General features: G+C 39.6%; 1 protein-coding gene across 1 annotated transcript in view; it reads left to right on the top strand.

Annotated features, from left to right (window-relative positions):
- Window positions 1-20,146, top strand: part of LOC124712074 (phenoloxidase 2-like) — a 229,089-nt gene that overhangs the window by 85,152 nt on the left and 123,791 nt on the right. The window contains exon 9 of the mRNA XM_047242369.1: window positions 2,378-2,542. Coding sequence (XP_047098325.1) covers window positions 2,378-2,542 — 165 coding nt within the window. The remainder of the gene's footprint in view (window positions 1-2,377; window positions 2,543-20,146) is intronic.

Here is a 20,146-nt window from a genome sequence, read left to right as displayed (position 1 = left end):
ACATAATTTTCTGCCTGATGACATATCTGTCACATTATGCAATACCAACATCGTGATTATCACTATCTGCACAGACAGGCAGTTGTGTGCAACCACTGTAACTCACAGGTTTATGCACACCACTCCTGTCCCACCAGAAGTTGATATAGCAGGACTCACCTCCTGTTTTTCAGCAGCTTTTACACTAATCACCACCACCCTGGCTTACACTGGTACTGGCCTCCTGATGATGCAACAGTGCAAGGTAATGCCATCAACATGGCTCCCTCCCCAAACGCTGCCACCCAGCCAGCAACAATTAAAGATGCCATCGAGACTTCTTCCTTATTTGCTAACACGCAGCAACCCATGAGTCACACCGCCGATGTTGTGTTTTGGGGGTGCCTTGCGCCCCCTGGTGCACCTTGTTGACTATGACATGCCTTCCATCACATCCCCTGTCACACAGCCACCCACATCACTTCAGACAGATGACGTCCCACTGAAGCCTCCCCTCTCCCTCTCCCTCTCCTAATATACTCTGCACTAAAGGTGGAGGGGGGGTGGGGGGCACTCTCTGGCGGCATAACATCTCTGACTCTGTAAATACTGATTGCTGCTCCACGAGGCAGTAAGAATTAGTATGCTCTGTATGCTCGTAACGCTTAAACATGTTATGTATATGTGCCTGCTAATAAATAGTGTGGAAATCATATCTCTATGCTGTGTCACCGTTATGCTATCACACAGCTGGTACCTCACTTCCACACATATCTTAAAGTGTTGTTAATTTGATTTCTGTGTCCTTAGTTAATTCTAAAATAAAAGACTTAGGTTTTTTATTTTCTCATATCAGAAGTCAATCTTTACAGTACACCAGTATATGCAGTTATACAGTGTGTGTGTGTGTGTGTGTGTGTGTGTGTGTGTGTGTGTGTATAAAAGTGTGTGTGTGTTTTCAGCAATATCATCAATCAAATTTGCAAAACAAATGTCATCTGATTTCCAAATTTGGTCAATGAGATTTCTGAATGTAAGGTGGGCTTCTGAGATAAGTAAATAAAAAAATTAACTTAGTTAGCATTACAGAGGACTTAATTATAAGGTAATCAATGCATTACTGAATCCAGTGCATTGTGGTTTGTGTGAAGTAACCCAGTAGTGTACTGGGGTGTAATTGTGTATAAATGAAAAGTAAAATACATCTCAACAGTCTGTATTTGTGTTTATGATTATCAAAGAGTCTGAGGGTGAAGTTCAGGTTGGTTACACCAAACAACACTCCCATTTTGCAGTAGTTCATTTATTCACCTAAACACATCAAAAGCTTACAAATAACTGACATGGCGGAACTGCACAAAGATAATGTTTAGCTTAGTTCAAAGACGATACTCGGATCGATGCTGGTGTCGACCTCATCGGCGCCACAAGTCCATAATTTTTTTAAAAATGGAAAATGATCTTCAAAGAGTGGTGCATTTGAAAATAACAAGGGAAGATGGAAATCAACAATGTGTTCCACCAACAACCGACCTCTGGAAACTATTTTGTTGATCTTGCTTGTATGGTCTTTTGTCATACTTCCCTTGACCTGTGACACTGGTTGAGTTTCGTGCTAGGGTTTTCAACAGTCTTGTTGTTAAGATCACTGCCAGGTACTCTTAGGTGACCTGTGCTTACATCGTAATGAACAACTGTAGCAAACTCTTAGAATATGTTTTCGAGGACTGCATTGGTGAGAAGAAAATCTAACAGTAGCTCATAGGGAATGTGTGCAACCATACATAATGCTGTTAACAAAATATTCTTTGTTGAGTGGCCAGAAATAACAAATAGTGAAGATAAGGTACATGGCCATTTAAAGGCTGGCTTGCACTGTGGTGTTCCTTTTGAATTGTCAGTTTTTGGATGATCAGAGTAACAAAGTTGCAGTCATTGTTTTCAAATAGCTCACATTTATGTTCAGAGGTTTTACCAGCAAAATACTTAATAGATGTTGTCACTTAGGCTTTAGCATAAATCATGCTTTACATCTTTATCTGAGAACTAGAAAAAGTGTATAGCTACTGATGCTTTATTACAAAAACAGCACTCAGTGATTTGGAGAAGTGACTTCTTGTATTTATGAAACAGTAAAGCAAACTCTGAAACTTTGTAATGAAAGCATGAATTATAAAAATGAAAAATCATGTAGGTTATTCATCCTCCTTGCAAATTGCAAGTGATTCTCCACACTTTAAGTTATTCATAGTGAAAAAGTAGTTAAATAAGTTTACTGATATCTCAGAAAGTAGTGAATCATTGTGTCATCACTACTGATAGTGCTAATTCCCTTCTACTGCTTTCCATTATTATGTGAGAATTTTAAAATTCATTATTTTTACCGTTACTTTTTTAGGAAAGGAAAGAAGTAGTTGACCTTACAGAAACAGAAGGCATTGATGTTCTTGGTAACATGATGGAAGCAAGTACATTGTCAATAAATCCCAGCTTTTATGGTGATTTGCATAATCTTGGACATCTCATGATAGGCTATTGCCACGATCCTGATGCAAGACATTTGGTAAGCATGATGTAATTCCTTAATAACTCTGGCCAAAACATAATATACTTACATAGAAAGGTTGGACCAAATAATATGAATATTTGCACTTGGTGGAAACCTGTCACGTATAAAGTAACATCCTACAGGCCTGAAGCATGTTGCCTAGTAGGTGAGATTGATTGATTGATTGATTTTTGTTGCCCAAAAACAAAACATTTACAGGGATGTAAAGCTTGTATAAGCAACGTCAATAAATGTACAAACAACAATGACTATAAATACACAAATAATTAATCTATGTTAGAAATTATGCTCACAGAAATCTTCCATTGTATAAAAACCTCACAGAAATCTTCCACTGTATAAAAGAGAGGGCCCAAGATTGACCCTTGAGGAACACCATGGTTAACGGGTAAGAAACTAGAATATTGGTTATTGAAGTAAACAGTTTGAGATCTATTAGATAAGTATGACTGAATAATTTTAACAGCAGAGACTGAGAAACCTACAGTATTCAATTTCAGCAGCAGAGTGTTGTGGCACACAGTGTCAAACGCTTTTGATAAATCAAAAAACTTTGTACTTACAAAAAAATTTTCTTCTTTTGCTTCAAGACAGTTACATATGTAGCTCACAACAGCATCACATGTTGATAGATTTTTCCTAAACCCAAGCTGGCTATTTGAAAGTAATTGATGAAAAGCTAGAAAATTGATTATTTGAATACTCATTAGTTTCTCAATGACCTTGGATAAAAGTGGTACAAGAGAAACTAGCCTATAATTGCTAGGCAAATTATTGTCACCTTTTGTGGACTGGGATTACTGTAGCTACTTTTAATTTTTCAGGGAAACAACTTTCATCAAAGAAGTAGCTTATGATGTGATAGAGAACCTCTGCTATATTATGACTACTAAGTTTCAATATTTTAGAGCTGATATTGTAAATATCCAGTGAATCACTTTTGCTAAGAGAAAGAATGGCAGAGTGTACATCTTCTACACAAATGTGTTCAAAATAAAACACATTTTCCATAGCATTTTGGTTTTTATAGGCAACATCGAAATAGTAGCTAGGTTCATGTTTACTATCAGATATCTTAGTAACTACACTATCTACACTGCTTACAAAATAATTATTAAAACTATCATCACTAATTTTGGATCTAGATACAAATTCTTTGCTACCCCATGCTAGATTCTCAAAATGATTTTCCACATTTCTTTTGGTTTATTAATAGCTTGTGCAACCATTTTGCAATTATATTACAATTTAAATTTCTTAATACCCATTCTGTGCTGATATTTGCATTCTTTATATCTTACTTTGGCATGCAGACAAGATGAATTCTTTGCTAGGTAGTAGAAATTGTTGCATTGATCTTTAAGTTTTTGTAGTTCCTGTGTGTACCACTTATTTTTATTGATGGTCAATACCCTGCTCATTTGAACACATTTGTTCTTTAGTGGCAGGCCAATGTTAACTGCCCACATGAATAATTCAAGGAACTTGTTGAACTGGTTTTCTGCTCCAGTGTTACCATACACACACACACACCCAATTAATTTCTCTGATACATTTTAGAAAAACAGATATATTACAGTCACTAATTGTACGTTCTTTCCCCCATGAACCATGGACCTTGCCGTCGGTGGGGAGGCTTGCGTGCCTCAGCGATACAGATAGCCGTACCGTAGGTGCAACCAGAATGGAGGGGTATCTGTTAAGAGGCCAGACAAACGTGTGGTTCCTGAAGAGGGGCAGCAGCCTTTTCAGTAGTTGCAGGGGCAACAGTCTGCATGATTGACTGATCTGGCCTTGTAACGCTAACCAAAACGGCCTTGCTGTGCTGGTACTGCAGACGGTTGAAAGTAAGGGGAAACTACTGCCGTAATTTTTCCCGAGGGCATGCAGCTCTACTGTATGGTTAATGATGATGGCATCCTCTTGGGTAAAATATTCCGGAGGTAAAATAGTCCCCCATTCGGATCTCTGGGTGGGGACTACTCAAGAGGATGTCATTATCAGGAGAAAGAAAACTGGCATTCTATGGATCAGAGCGTGGAATGTCAGATCCCTTAATTGGGCAGGTAGGTTAGAAAATTTAAAAAGGGAAATGGATAGGTTAAAGTTAGATATAGTGGGAATTAGTGAAGTTCATTGGCCGGAGGAACAAGACTTTTGGTCAGGCGAATACAGGGTTATAAATATTAAATCAAATAGGGGTAATGCAGCAGTAGGTTTAATAATGAATAAAAAATAGGAATGCGGGTAAGCTACTACAAATAGCACAGTGAATGCATTATTGTGGCCAAGATAGACACGAAGTCCACGCCTACTACAGTAGTACAAGTTTACATGCCAACTAGCTCTGCAGATGACGAAGAAATTTAAGAAATGTATGACGAAATAAAAGAAATTATTCAGATAATGAAGGGAGATGAAAATTTAATAGTCATGGGTGACTGGAATTGGGTAGTAGGAAAAGGGAGAGAAGGAAATGTAGTAGGTGAATATGGATTGGGGGTAAGAAATGAAAGAGGAAGGTGCCTGGTAGAATTTTGCATAGAGCACAACTTAATCATAGCTAACACTAGGTTCAAGAATCATAAAAGAAGGTTGTATACATGGAAGAAGCCGGGAGATACTAACAGGTTTCAGATAGATTATATAATGGTAAGACAGAGATTTAGGAACCAGGTTTTAAATTGTAAGACATTTCCAGGGGCAGATGTGGACTCTGACCACAATCTATTGGTTATGAACTGTAGATTAAAACTGAAGAAACTGCAAAATAGTGGGAATTTAAGGAGATGGGACCTGGATAAACTGGCTAAACCAGAGGTTGTACAGAGTTTCAGGGAGAGCATAAGGCAACAATTGACAGGAATGGGGGAAAGAAATACAGTAGAAGAAGAATGGGTAGCTTTGAGGGATGAAGTAGTGAACGCAGCAGAGGATCAAGTAGGTAAAAAGACGAGGGCTAGTAGAAATCCTTGGGTAACAGAAGAAATATTGAATTTAATTGATCAAAGAAGAAAATATAAAAATGCAGTAAATGAAGCAGGCAAATAAGAATACAAACGTCTCAAAAATGAGATTGACAGGGAGTGCAAAATGGCTAAGCAGGGATGGCTAGAGGACAAATGTAAGGATGTAGAGGCTTATCTCACTAGGGGTAAGACAGATACTGCCTACAGGAAAATTAAAGAGATCTTCGGAGAAAAGAGAGCTACTTGTATGATTATCAAGAGCTCAGATGGAAACCCAGTTCTAAGTAAAGAAGGGAATGCACAAAGGTGGAAAGAGTATATAGAGGGTCTATACAAGGGCGATGTTCTTGAGGACAATATTATGGAAATTGAAGAGGATGTAGATGAAGATGAAATGGGTGACACAATACTGCGTGAAGAGTTTGACAGAGCACTGAAAGACCTGAGTCGAAACAAGGCCCCGGGAGTAGATAACATTCCATTAGAACTACTGACAGCCTTGGGAGAGCCAGTCCTAACAAAACTCTACCATCTGGTGAGCAAGATGTATGAGACAGGCGAAATACCCTCAGACTTCAAGAAGAATATAATAATTCCAATCCCAAAGAAAGCAGGTGTTGACAGATGTGAAAATTAAATTTGGATTCCGTAGAAATATTGGAACACGTGAGGCAATACTAACCCTATGACTTATCTTGGAAACTAGATTAAGGAAAGGCAAACTTACGTTTTTAGCATTTGTAGACTTAGAGAAAGCTTTTGACAATGTTGACTGGAATACTCTCTTTCAGATTCTGAAGGTGGCAGGGGTAAAACACAGGGAACGAAAGGCTATTTACAATTTGTACAGAAACCAAATGGCAGTTATAAGAGTTGAGGGGCATGAAAGGGAAGCAGTGGTTGGGAAGGGAGTGAGACAGGGTTGTAGCCTCTCCCTGATGTTATTCAATCTGTATATTGAGCAAGGAGTGAAGGAAACAAAAGAAAAATTCAGAGTAGCTATTAAAATCCATGGAGAAGAAATAAAAATCTTGAGGTTCGCCGATGACATTGTAATTCTGTCAGAGACAGCAAAGGACTTGGAAGAGCAGTTGAACGGAATGGATAGCATCTTGAAAGGAGGATATAAGATGAACATCAACAAAAGCAAAACGAGGATAATGGAATGTAGTCGAATTAAGTCGGGAGATGCTGAGCGTATTAGATTAGGAAATGAGACACTTAAAGTAGTAAAGGAGTTTTGCTATTTGGGGAGCAAAATAACTGATGATGGTCAAAGTAGAGAAGATATAAAATGTAGACTGGCAATGGCAAGGAAAGCGTTTCTGAAGTAGAGAAATTTGCTAATATCGAGTATAGATTTAAGTGTCAGGAAGTCATTTCTGAAAGTATTTGTATGGATTGTAGCGATGTATGGAAGTGAAACATGGACGATAAATAGTTTGGACAAGAAGAGAGTAGAAGCTTTTGAAATGTGGTGCTACAGAAGAATGCTGAAGATTAGATGGGTAGATCACATGACTAATGATGAGGTATTGAATTGGATTGGGGAGAAGAGAAGTTTGTGGCACAACTTGACTAGAAGAAGGGATCGATTGGTAGGACATGTTCTGAGGCATCAAGGCATCACCAATTTAGCATTGGAGGGCAGCGTGGAGGGTAAAAATCGTAGAGGGAGACAAAGAGATGAATCCACTAAGCAGATTCAAAAGGATGTAGGTTGCAGTAGGTACTGGCAGATGAAGAAGCTTGCACAGGATCGAGTAGCATGGAGAGCTGCATCAAACCAGTCTCAGGACTGAAGACCACAACAACAACATCAACAACAATTGTACGTTGTGTCTTATGAATCACAGAAGACTTGGTGACATTAAAAATCATTTCATCCATGTTTACATGAATAATAATTCCATGATGATCAGAAAGAAGACTGTCAATCACATTTGTATTGTTTTTTGAAGAATGAAAAGTTGTAACAATATTGTCGATACAAGTACCCATGTTTACATTGTGAATTGTGAATTATGGTTTATTAGTCTCATAACGTACATAATCTAAATCATTTGATTCAGCTACAGGAGACAAGTCAAAATTTTGGCAAAGTTTTACCATGTACATACAACACCTGATTTTAACAAATGGTACCATAACAATAATACAATATAAAAGTACACATACAATAAAAAACTAACAATTAATTATAACAACTGATTTTAACAAATGGTATCATAATAATAATACAATTTTGTTACACATACAATAAAAGACTAACAATTAATTACCCCTTGCTCAAATTATCATGTCATCCTCTATGAATTCTTCTACTGAATAGTAGCATTTATCCCACAGAATCTGCTGTATCCCTATTTTTAGGCTCTCTGGCTTCATATTAAATATATTTTTGCCCATTAGCTTGTTATATATTGTCATCGCCATATACTGTGGAGTTCGTGCATATAATTTCAAATGGTGTTGTATGTGTGATTAAAATGATTTTCCCCAAATAACTTTTGTCTGCTGTGTACAAAGATTATAATTTCATAAATGTATATGGAGGGAACTGTTAGGATTTGCAGGTTCCAAAATAATGGGGACAAGATTCTGTTTGTTGTGCAGTACACATGTATCATATAATTTTCTTTTGCAGTTTCAGTATTTGTGATACACTACTTAAATTTCCCCAGAAAATGATACCATACCTAATGACAGATTCAAAATAACTATGATATGCCATTTTTTGTGTACTCATGTCAGTAGAGTTTGCTAGTATTTGCATTGCAAATGCAAAGCATCTTAGTTTATTTGATAGGAACTCAATATGTGTACTCCGGTTTAAGTTGTTGTCCACATTTAGTCCTAGGAATTTGACTGTGTTAACTTCTTCCATAGGATGATTATGATGATGTATTTTAAGATCCACACATTTCAAATGTTTGGTTTTGAAATGTACCATATTGGTTTTGTGCAATGTTCAGTTTCAAGCCATTTAACTGGAACCAGTTTTCTAGAGTACCCATTGTGCTCACAATGGAGCTCTGAATTTTTTCTGATTCATCTTCAATTAAAACAGAAGTGTCATCTGCAAACAGAACTGACGGGGAATTTATATTTATGGGCAAGTCATTTACATAGAATAGGAACAGATTGGCCCCAAAATGGAGCCTTGAGGCACAGCTTGTGATACTGTACCTCATTTAGAATAATAATTCACTGCATCTGATGTGACAGTTACCCTTTGCTTTCTGTTGTGCAAGTATGATGTGAGCCATTTCAGAGCTTTGTCCTTAATCCCATATTTGTTTAATTTGTAGATAAGCATGTCATGGTTCACCGAGTCAAATGCTTTTGAAATATCGCAGAAGATACCTGCAACTTTACTCCTCTGATCCAATGATTTGAATATCTTCTCAATAAAGTTATTTACTGCATTCAGTGTGTTTTTTCCTTGTTGGGATCCAAATTGGTTACTTACAATAATATCATTTTTAAGATAAAATTTTTGACCTGATTTGCAGCTACCTTCTCTAACACTTTTGACAGGATTGGGAGAATAGAAATAGGGCGAAAGTTTCCCATATCTTCCCTCAACCGTTTCCTGAACAGAGGTCTCACTTCGGCATATTTTAACACATCAGGAAAATACTACCAGGTCTGGTGATTACATTCTTCAGCATGATATTCATCCCATAGCTTTTAACTAAGCTATTTATTTCCAAGTTGTCAGAAGTACTGGAGTTGAAATTAATATTAAAATCAGCCATTAGAATTACATTAACTTCCATTAAATACAATGTGTTTAATAAGATGTCCAGCCTTTCAAAAAATTCTCTCTTATTTTCCAATACTGGGTTTCTGTAAATACAGATAAAGGGTATTCCATAAGTCACAATGTAACAGCCAGATATTTCAAAAGTTTCCTCCACAGATAAATTTGTTACACTAGGTAGTGGCTCAAAAACAAGATGGTTCTTAATTAAAATGGCAAAGCCACCTCGTTTCTTATCTTTATGGGAAAAGTAAGAGGCTACTTTAAAATCTGGAATGCCTGTCAAGTTGATGCCATCAGGGTTCATCCAGTGTTCAGCTAAACCAAGGACTTCTATTTGCTTTTCCTCGACCAGAACATGCAATACATCTGTTTTATCTAATAAGCCCTGTATGTTAAGAAACATAATCCTAGCAGTATAGTTAGGTATAATGTTATCAGATTTGGAGATACTGCCTGCTGAACTATTTATTTCCTGTTTTTTCAGTATGGGTTAGGCCCTGGTCAACAGGAAGTGACCAAGCCTGGTCTGGACTAAGCTTGGTCAGTGACTCACGTTTCCCTGGTTCTTTAAACCTGCTTTCATTTTACTATATTGGATTGATGTAGAACTACTCTCACTTAATTTAGCTCCAAAGTCCAATACTACTTTTTTGGAAAATTCGAGAATTCTTTCACTTACATATTTTTTACCGAGACTGTTCAGGTGAAGTCCATGTAATGTATGAAATCTAGTTCCTAATCTACTAATGTCCACAAATAATACATTTGTATATTTCTTACAAATATTAAACATATGAATATAACAGAGGAAAACATTCCTCGTGGGACAAATATATCTAAAAACAAAGATGATATACTTACCAAATGAAAGCGTTGGTATGTTGATAGACACACAAACAAACACAAAAACACACTCAAAATTCAAGCTTTCGCAACCCACAGTTGCTTCATCAGGAAAGAGGGAAGGAGAGGGAAAGACGAAAGGATGTGGGGTTTAAGGGAGAGGGTAAGGAGTTATTCCAATCTCAGAAGCGGAAAGACTTACCTTAGGGGGAAAAAGGACAGGAGTTATTCCAATCCCGGGAGCGGAAAGACTTACCTTAGGGGGAAAAAGGACAGGTATACACTCTCACACACACACATATCCATCCGCACATATACAGACACAAGCAGACATATGTAAAGGCAAAGAGTTTGGGCAGAGATGTCAGTCGAGGCGGAAGTACGGAGGCAAAGATGTTGTTGAGTGACAAGTGATGTACGAGGGGCAGCAACTTGAAATTAGCGGAGGTTGTGGCCTGGTGGGTAACGGGAAGAGAGGATATATTGAAGGGCAAGTTCCCATCTCCGGAGTTCGGATAGGTTGGTGTTAGTGGGAAGTATTGTAACACTCCGGTTTAATCTACTGACTTGTCCCGCTCGATCGAGATCTGATAGCAGCCCAAAACAGATATTAATTAATGTGACCGTGTACCTAATGGGGCTGGCAATCGGATTGGACTGCTACGGAGTTGTTACATTCCATTTTGTCCTTCTTGAATGCTGTAATAATAAAATGTCTGGTGGCAAGAAGAACAACAACACAGCTTCATTAATCAACAGCCTATATTCACCACAAAAACACAAAGTAAGGAGACAGCCACTGCCTTCGTCGTACAGAATTAATAATGGCTAATCTCAGCACAGGCCTCTTTGTTATTCATATTGTCACACGCAAATTTTAATCACTGTATCCAACACTGCAATCCAACACTGCAATCCAAATAATGCCGGCGCGGTAGACGCGAAAATACAAATATCGACACTGAAATATCACCGAATCACACTAGTAATTGTACTTGTTCACTTTCCCGTATATTTCTAACACAAAAGGGGTTAAACCGCGGCGATGGCCACCGCCTTTGTCGGTACGGCCTTGCATTACGGCCACCGGCCACCCCACGGCCCGGCCCGCAGCCTGGGTCCCACTCTACTAACTCAACACTCACTCTCGCTCTCGCAACTCGACACACACTATCGATTGTTTGTCCTGTCGACCTGTGCTGTTGCAAAACTTATAGTAAGGACCTACGGACCCCTTACAGTATCCAGATAACCCGGATGGTGTAACACTGTGCCAAGATGTGCTGGCCGTGCACCAAGGCATGTTTAGCCACAGGGTGATCCTCATTACCAACAAACACTGTCTGCCTGTGTCCGTTGATGCGAATGGACAGTTTGTTGCTGGTCATTCCCACATAGAAGGCTTCACAGTGTAGGCACGTCAGTTGGTAAATCACGTGGGTGCTTTCACATGTGGCTCTGCCTTTGATCATGTACACCTTCCGGGTTACAGGACTGGAATAGGTGGTGTTGGGAGGGTGCATGGGACAGGTTTTACACCGGGGGTGGTTACAAGAGTAGGAGCCAGAGGGTAGGGAAGGTGGTTTGGGGATTTCATAGGGATGAACCAGGAGGTTACGAAGGTTAGGTGGACGGCAGAAAGACACTGTTGGTGGAGTGGGGAGGATTTCATGAAAGATGTCTGCCTGTGTCTGTATATGTGCGGATGGATATGTGTGTGTATGTGTGTGTGTGTGTGTGTGTGTGTGTGTGTGTGTGTGTGTGTGTGTGTGTGTGTATATATATACCTGTCCTTTTTTCCTCCTAAGGTAAGTCTTTCCAATCCCGGGATTGGAATGACTCCTTACCCTCTCCCTTAAAACCCACATCCTTTCGTCTTTCCCTCTCCTTCCCTCTTTCCTGATGAAGCAACCGTGGGTTGCGAAAGCTTGAATTTTGTGTGTGTGTTTGTGTTTGTTTGTGTGTCTATCAACATATATGTCTGCTTGTGTCTGACACAAGCAGACATATATGTCTGCTTGTGTCTGTATATGTGCAGATGGATATGTGTGTGTGTGTGCGAGTGTATACCTGTCCTTTTTTCCCCCTAAGGTAAGTCTTTCCGCTCCCGGGATTGGAATAACTCCTTACCCTCTCCCTTAAAACCCACATCCTTTCGTCTTTCCCTCTCCTTCCCTCTTTCCTGATGAAGCAACCGTGGGTTGCAAAAGCTTGAATTTTGTGTGTGTGTTTGTGTTTGTTTGTGTGTCTATCAACATACCAACGCTTTCGTTTGGTAAGTACATCATCATTGTTTTTAGAAATATTAAACATAATTTCATTTGCTTTTCTTACTTCTAAATTGACGCAGGACCACATGGGTAGATCATGGTGGTGAGGCACTGAGAAAACTAGGACATTATTGTTCTTAAACGATGTAATGTTTCGTTAAGGGGAAAGCTGAAGTCTTTTTGTTTCATTCCTAGCCACCACATCGTTTGTGCCAGCCAGGAACAGTGCAACACATTCAGAATCCAGATAATCCATTTCAGCGTTTCTTGCTGCCACATCCTGGAAACAAGCATTTGGCTTAATTGTACTAGTGACGTCTTGTAGATACTTTTCTCTCATCACTCGAGCAATATTTCTTCCATGGCTGTCTGCATATATACATATACGCACTTTCTTGTTATTGCACGGGTCAGGCCTAGGTTGGCTGTTAAACAATGGGCACACCATGTCAGATTCTTCTGCTTCTTGTAAAGCTGGCAATGGTTCAAAAGAATTGTTTATTGACAAAGTTTCTGTTTTGTTTTTCTGGGCCACAGCTTTTCCACTACCACCTTTCAAAACAGTTCTCCAATCTGAATCGTCTGCCGGCCGGAGTGGCCGTGCAGTTCTAGGTGCTGCAGTCTGGAGCCGAGCGACCGCTACGGTCACAGGTTCGAATCCTGCCTCGTGCATGGATGTGTGTGATGTCCTTAGATTAGTTAGGTTTAATTAGTTCTAAGTTCTAGGCGACTGATGACCTCAGAAGTTTAGTCGCATACTGCTCAGAGCCATCTGAATCGTCTCGTTTATTTGTATCTGAAACGATAATCTGCTTGGTATTGTTTACATGAGATGTTTCTGTATCACTGTTATTAGGTTTTGTTAGTTCACACATTGCATTGTCAGTGTTGTTTATTACCATTTTATGCCTGCAGGAATCACATCTCCATTCTTTTGTGCATTTTCTGTCCTCTATTAATGAGGGTTCCACCTTACCACATTGAAAGTGAAATAAGGCATCACACTCAGTGCACAGAATACCACTTCTTACCGTTTTCTTACACTTTCTGCAAGGATCAGGAGAAGTCATATTTATTGCCACTTTTGTGCCTACTTCCTGTTCATTTTTTAGTTTCCACTTGACCCATTTGTGATTTAAATCACATATTTCTTCAATTAGAAATTTAATAATTTCACCTGTACAGTCCTTGTTGGTAAGTTTTTTACTGAGACTGTCTTTAACACAACGTGAGCATAACCAAATTTTTTGCTTTGGATTCACTTTTGCACAATTAAAATGATACACATTTTTACATTTTATGCACATCATACCTTTTTCTGCGCACTTTTCGCAGTAGCAGTGATCAGTAGTCGACTCACTGCTTGGTTCTTCATAGCACGTTGTTGATGGTGTACACACTATCTCACTTTGATGTTTCTTTGGTGTCCCATTACGTTTTTCACTGACTTCTGTAATACTGTAACACAAAACACATGCATTGTCACAATAAACATCGTATTTGTTGCACATTAAGCACTTTCCTACTGTGTTTTGATATTTATTTCTAGAGCTAACATAAAAGGTATCTATACTCAGCGCCATCTTGCCAAAGAAGAATGTTATAGACATCAATTTATCTCTAACAGTAATAGTAATTGGATGGGAGATACACTGTGATGTTAAAATTTCACTATGGCTGATCTCTCAGATTTAAAAAAGAGACCTGTCTTATCAGAACCACAGCAAAAAAACAGACACCCTTATTGTCAGGAGAAGTACTGTGTCAACATGTAAGCTTTCCGGCTTGTTCTTGATGCCTCATAAATCTCTTCGATTTTCTACCACTGATATCTTCTCAATGATTGTTCGCTACTTTGAACAGTAAATAGTGATTCAACACACCACTGTCAAGATTATATTTCAGATTTCAGTTATTGACTTAGATATTACCTTACAAGTCAGCAGCTCACACAGGTTCTAAGTGATCTAGCACAAATTAACAAGTGGCCATTCACAGCTAAAGAAGTGTTTGAATAACATATTTTTCACTGTAATAATTACCATAATTAAATACAGTGGCAAACTGACTGTATGAATATTCTGACATGGAAGATTACAGTGTGGGAGACATCAACTTTGTATTAAGATGCAATGTGTGCTATATTTGTTCTTTGAATTGCAGAAACATCTTACTACTGTTATGTTTACTGTTTGTTTTTCTGTTTGACAGTTCCTTGTTTACTGGAGTTCTTGTTAAGTCCCGTTTACCTACTGTCTAAAATAAAACATTTAAAGCGAATATTGCTGACTCATTAAGTTAGGATTATTGAATAATGGAACCTGACTACAAACTGATGATCTGTCGAATACTGAAGAGTACAGAGAGCCCAGAAAAGCTGCAAAGCAAAGCAGTGACATCACATTAAAATGCCAAAAGGACTCAGACATTGACACAGCTGTTACAGCTGCAAAAATATCAGCAAAGCCAAATAAATGATCTTCAGGCTCAAACCAGAACACAAAAAAATATAGAGTTATACCCAAAAATGGTGAGATGGGCTGAAAGCACAACAAACAGTTTAATCGATGAATCTAATGCAGTTTCTCACACACGAATGAAAGTGCATATTCCTCAGCCAGTGCTGAGAAAACCAGAGCTGTGGTTCGCAATTCTGGACTTGAAATTTATGCAAAACAACATCATCAGTGACCAGATGAAGTTTGATGTGATGTGGTAGTCAACAGTTTAGATGCCCGAATGGTAGCAGTTATATTGGATATTGTAGTAAAGCCATCTTCAGAGTAACAATATCTTCATTTGAGGGAAATGCTAGTCAGCTGAATATGCAAATTGTTAGATCAACACATGCAACAGATATTACTGAGTGAGGGTATTGATGATAGAACACTGTCGGAGTTTCAGTATCCCCTAAAGAGAATCATTGGAGAAAAGCCAATATCTAACATAATACATAATGCAATGTTTTTTTTTTTAAAAAAAAAAAAAAAAAACAGCTGTTCTCCTCTGTAAGAGAGATGATAACTTATACTTGCAGTAGTGGACAAAGTGGATGTGATAATAGATCAAGCATCACTTTAGTAGTGACACAGGTAGCCAATGATGACAAATCAGGGGGGGGGGGGGGGGGGGGTGTAGCTGCTATTCAGAAGGAGTGGCAAATAATTGAATGGCTTAGAAGTTTAAAATGCCAAATAGGTGAACTGCAGAAGCAGTTGTTGGCCCTGACAGTTGGTAAGTGAACCTGCACCAGACAAGATGAAGAGAATTGGCGTCCATCATTTACAAAGAAGCTGATGGACAAGGTGGTATGAGGGAAGCAGCACAACCCAGTGTGTTGGTATCATTGGTGCGTTGGTGATTGGGCCATGTGTCCCAATGTGCATACTCAAAACAGCTTCAGCAGCCTGCAATAGGTGTGGCAGGCTATGAAATTCTGCAAGAGCTCCAAATTACAAGCAAAGCCACAGTGTTCATTATTGGACAACTAATTAATGACAACTCAATCATGCATGCAAATAATTGATCTGCTTGCTCAAATTATTGTGCCGGTTACATGTAAGGGGCAAAAAAACAAGCCAATCCTACCTAATCAACTTGGGTTGTGATGTAATCACACTACCAGTCAGCCAGGATGAAAATGCATTGGTAGCTGTGCCAATCTGTTTTACAGCAGCCATCAATTCACCTGTAACCATGTACAGTATTTGTGAGGTGGAAGTGAATCCAGGTTTTAACAGGAAGTTCAAGTGGAAGTTCATGATCACAAATGTGGTAGAACTGATATTAGGAGCAGACTTCATTAGTCAGTGAAGCATGGAGATTCATCTAAGTATGTCACAGGTAACTGTGAATGATAAACTGATTAGAGGTACTATTGCCAAAGGTGCTACAAATACTGTTTCCTTGCCACATAGCATGGTTGTACGGGAGGCTGGAGAAGAAGTTGACAGCCAGATAAGTAAAGTTCAGCACACCTTGCCAGCCAATCTCTCAACAGCCGAAAAGATTAGCACTCGACCATTTTGCTGTAACCAAATCAGTTGCAGAGATACTACAAGCTGGTTCAGGCAGCCCATGGGCACCACCATTGTATCTGGTAAAAAATAAAGATAGTATCTGGATCCCCTGTGCATATTATCATACATTAAACACTCATACCATCCCGAGCCGCAATCTAGTCCCTAATATAATGGATTTCACTAATGCGCTAGCCACAGCTAAGCTCTTCAGCATGGCTGATTGTAAGAAGGCTTGCAATCAGATGCCAGTAGTGGTAGAAGACATACCCAACACTGTCTGTGTGTGTGGGAAGCATCAACTTTGGGTTAAGATGCAAAGTGTATTTTATTTGTTCTTCGGATTACAGACACATCTGACCACTGTTATGTCTAGTCTTTCTTTTTATGATTGACAGTTCTTGTTTACTCCAGTTTTTGTCAAGTTCATTTACCTAACTATGTAAAATAAAACAATTAAATTCAATAGTGTTGACTCATTGAATTGATATTATTGAGTAATGGAAAGGAATTACAACATAGTGACTACTGGACACTAACTGAGTAAATTGACAGTATTTTCACTGGTTGAATACTCTCCTCCAGCTGACTGTGGCTTTGTCCATGCTGGCTTTTTAATGTGAAATGTGATTTATTAGTCTAATTGCATGCAATGTACAGATCATTAAATCAGTTCTACAGAAGCAACATCAGGAATTTTTTAAATGATTAACAGAAGATATTTTTACATTAAAAAAAAAAAAAAAAAAAAAAAAAAAAAAAAAAAAAAAATATCTTCTGTTAATCTCCCATAAGTCCAACCCCTCGTCCAAGTCGTGGGAGATGGGCAACGGCACAAAGTAGGGGATTGCCTTTAGGGGCGATGTACAGCGGGGACTTCGTGTGCCCCAGGACCGCCACGGTAGCTGAGAAGGCCCTATGGGAACCCTGAAACGTGACGGCTAACGGGGCTCTGGTGAAGCTGCGATAGGCCTAGCAAGCCAGTAGTGGATAAATCAACTGCTTTCAAAAAGGGAACATGCCTCGGATCACGGAACGGATTTAAAGGAAACGGACCAAGCAATGGAAAAGGATTACGAGATGGTTTACGGCTGGGCACCTTAAACGTAAGGACTCTAACTGGGAAGTTAGAGGAAATTGTAGAAATGATGGAAAGGAGGAAATTGGACATCTTGGGACTTGCTGAGACTAGGTGGAGAGGAGTTGGTGAAAAACCACTAAGTAAAGGATGTAAACTGTACTGGATAGGGAATGAGAGGGGAAGAAATGGAGTGGCAATAGTGGTCAGAGAGGGTCTGCAGGAGGAGGTGGAAGGTATCAATGATCGAATGATAAAAGCCAGAGTACGAGTGAAAGGAAAAAGCATTGAAATCATCCAAGCATATGCCCCACAGGTGGGGTGTACAAAAAAGGAGAAGGAGGAATTTGAAGATGACATGCAAAAGCAGCTAAATGGAGGAAATCAGATTATAATAGGGGACCTCAATGCACATGTTGGCACAGACAGGAAAGGATTCGAGGAGATAATGGGACCAGAGGGCTGGGGGAACCGAAATAGAGAAGGAAAATTGTTGCTGGAATTCTGCAAGAGGAATGGGCTGGCGATCGCAAATTCGTGGTACAAGAAGAGGAGTAGTCACAAAATAACTTGGTACAGTGGGGACTGGTCCCAAACTTCAGTAGTAGACTATGTACTAGTGGATAGGCAGATGATGAGCAGCCTCACAGATGTTAAGGTCATACCATCTGAGGCCTTAGACAGCGACCATCGGCTGTTGGTAGCCACCCTAAGAGAGAAAAAAGATAGGAGGGCAACAGATATACAGGAGAAAAGGTTGAAGACATGGATGCTGAAAGAGGATGAACGGAGGACCCAGTACCAGACACTGATCAGGAAGAAGCTGCCAAAGGAAGATCAGAGAACAGTGGAAGAAGAATGGGGCGATTTTAAGAGGGCTCTAGTTGAGGCAGCTGAGACTGTGTGTGGAAGAACTAGCACAAAGAGGAGAAGTAGGGAAACCCCATGGTGGAACAGCATATGTAAAGAGGCAGTACTTCGAAAGAACAAAGCCTTCAGAGAATGGTTCCAGACCCGAACAGAGGAAGCTAGGGTAAAATATAAGGAAAGCAAGAAAGCGGCACAGACCATAGTAAGGGCGGAGAAGAAGAAGTGGATGGAAAAATGGACAAGAATGTTAGAAGAGGACAGTGAAGGGAACAAAAAAGTACTTTACACCATGATAAGAAATAAGAGGAATGACAGAAGCGAGTGCCTGAGGATCATGGATAATAATGGAAGAGTTGTGGAGGAAATGCATGAGCTCAAAAAGATTTGGAAGGAGTACTTTGAAGATCTGTTGAATGCTGCCAAGCAGGTAACTAACAGCGATGGAGAGCCTAAGGCAGCAGACGATTATAATAGTGGGGAAATTGATGATCTAACTTGGAATGAAGTGGAAGAAGCCATAAAGAGGATGAAAGGGGGCAAGGCACCAGGTTGGGATGAAGTAACAGTGGATATGATACGAGCAGCAGGAGAAGTAGGAACCCAGTGGCTATACAGAGTGCTGAGGGTGGTGTGGAAGGAGAACAGAATTCCTGAGGATTGGAAGAAAGGAATTATAGTCCCGATCTTCAAGAAAGGGGATAAAAGGAGATGTGAGAACTACAGAGGAATCACCCTGCTATGCCACTGTGGAAAAATCTATGAAAAGATGCTGGAGAAGAGAATAAGAAGCAGTATTGAAAGTAGACTGCAAGAGGAGCAGTACGGTTTCAGACCGGGAAGATCAACAACGGACCTCATATTTGCGGTAAGGCAACTGCAGGAAAGGCACTATGAGTACGGGAAGGACTTAATCATGGCCTTTTTGGATATTGAGAAGGCGTATGACAGTATCTGTAGGGACAAGCTCTGGGATGTGCTGAACGCAAAAGGGATAGATGAAGAGATTACACGAAAAGTCAGAAAAATGTATGAGGGAAGTGAGAGTTGTGTGAAAGTGGGGAGGGAACGTACTGCATGGTTCAAGCTGGAAAATGGGCTGCGACAGGGAAGTGCACTGTCGCCTTTATTGTTTATTATTGTTATGGATGAAATCCTACAGCAAGTATCAGATGCAATTGGAGATCATAAAATGAAAGCAGTGCTTTTTGCCGATGACCTGATGTTATGGGGAAATTGCGTGAAGGAGGTGCAAGAGCAGTTAGATGCATGGGAGGCAACGGCAGCACAATATGGAATGCATTTCTCTGCAAAGAAAAGTGAAATAATCGTCATAACAAGGAAGAAGAATAGGCCAAATGTGGATATAACTTGTGGAGGGGAAAAACTACAAGTGGTAGAGAACTTCAAGTACCTGGGAAGCGTGATTGAAAGTAAGGGGGGAAACGCAATGGAAATAAATGAAAGATGCAGAAAAGCAGGGCAGTTCTACAAATGCATTAGGGGGCTTATTTGGAGCAAGGAGGTGCCACAGAAATCCAAGGGAATTATATACCGAACCTACTTTGTCCCCATATTGACATACGGAAGTGAGACATGGGTAATGCACAAAAGCGACAAAAGTAGAATACAGGCTAGTGAAATGAAGTTCCAGAGAAGCAGGTTGGGTGTAACAAGACGAGACAGATTGCGAAATGTGTATGTGAGGGAAAGACTAAAGGAGGAACCAGTACAGGACAGGATAGAAAAATCAAGACTGCAGTGGTATGGACACATGAAGAGA

This window comes from Schistocerca piceifrons, chromosome 8 (assembly GCF_021461385.2).
Source record: "Schistocerca piceifrons isolate TAMUIC-IGC-003096 chromosome 8, iqSchPice1.1, whole genome shotgun sequence".
NCBI lineage: Eukaryota > Metazoa > Arthropoda > Insecta > Orthoptera > Acrididae > Schistocerca > Schistocerca piceifrons.
Note: the sequence above shows the minus strand (reverse complement) of the source record. Positions and strands in the feature narration are given on the sequence as shown.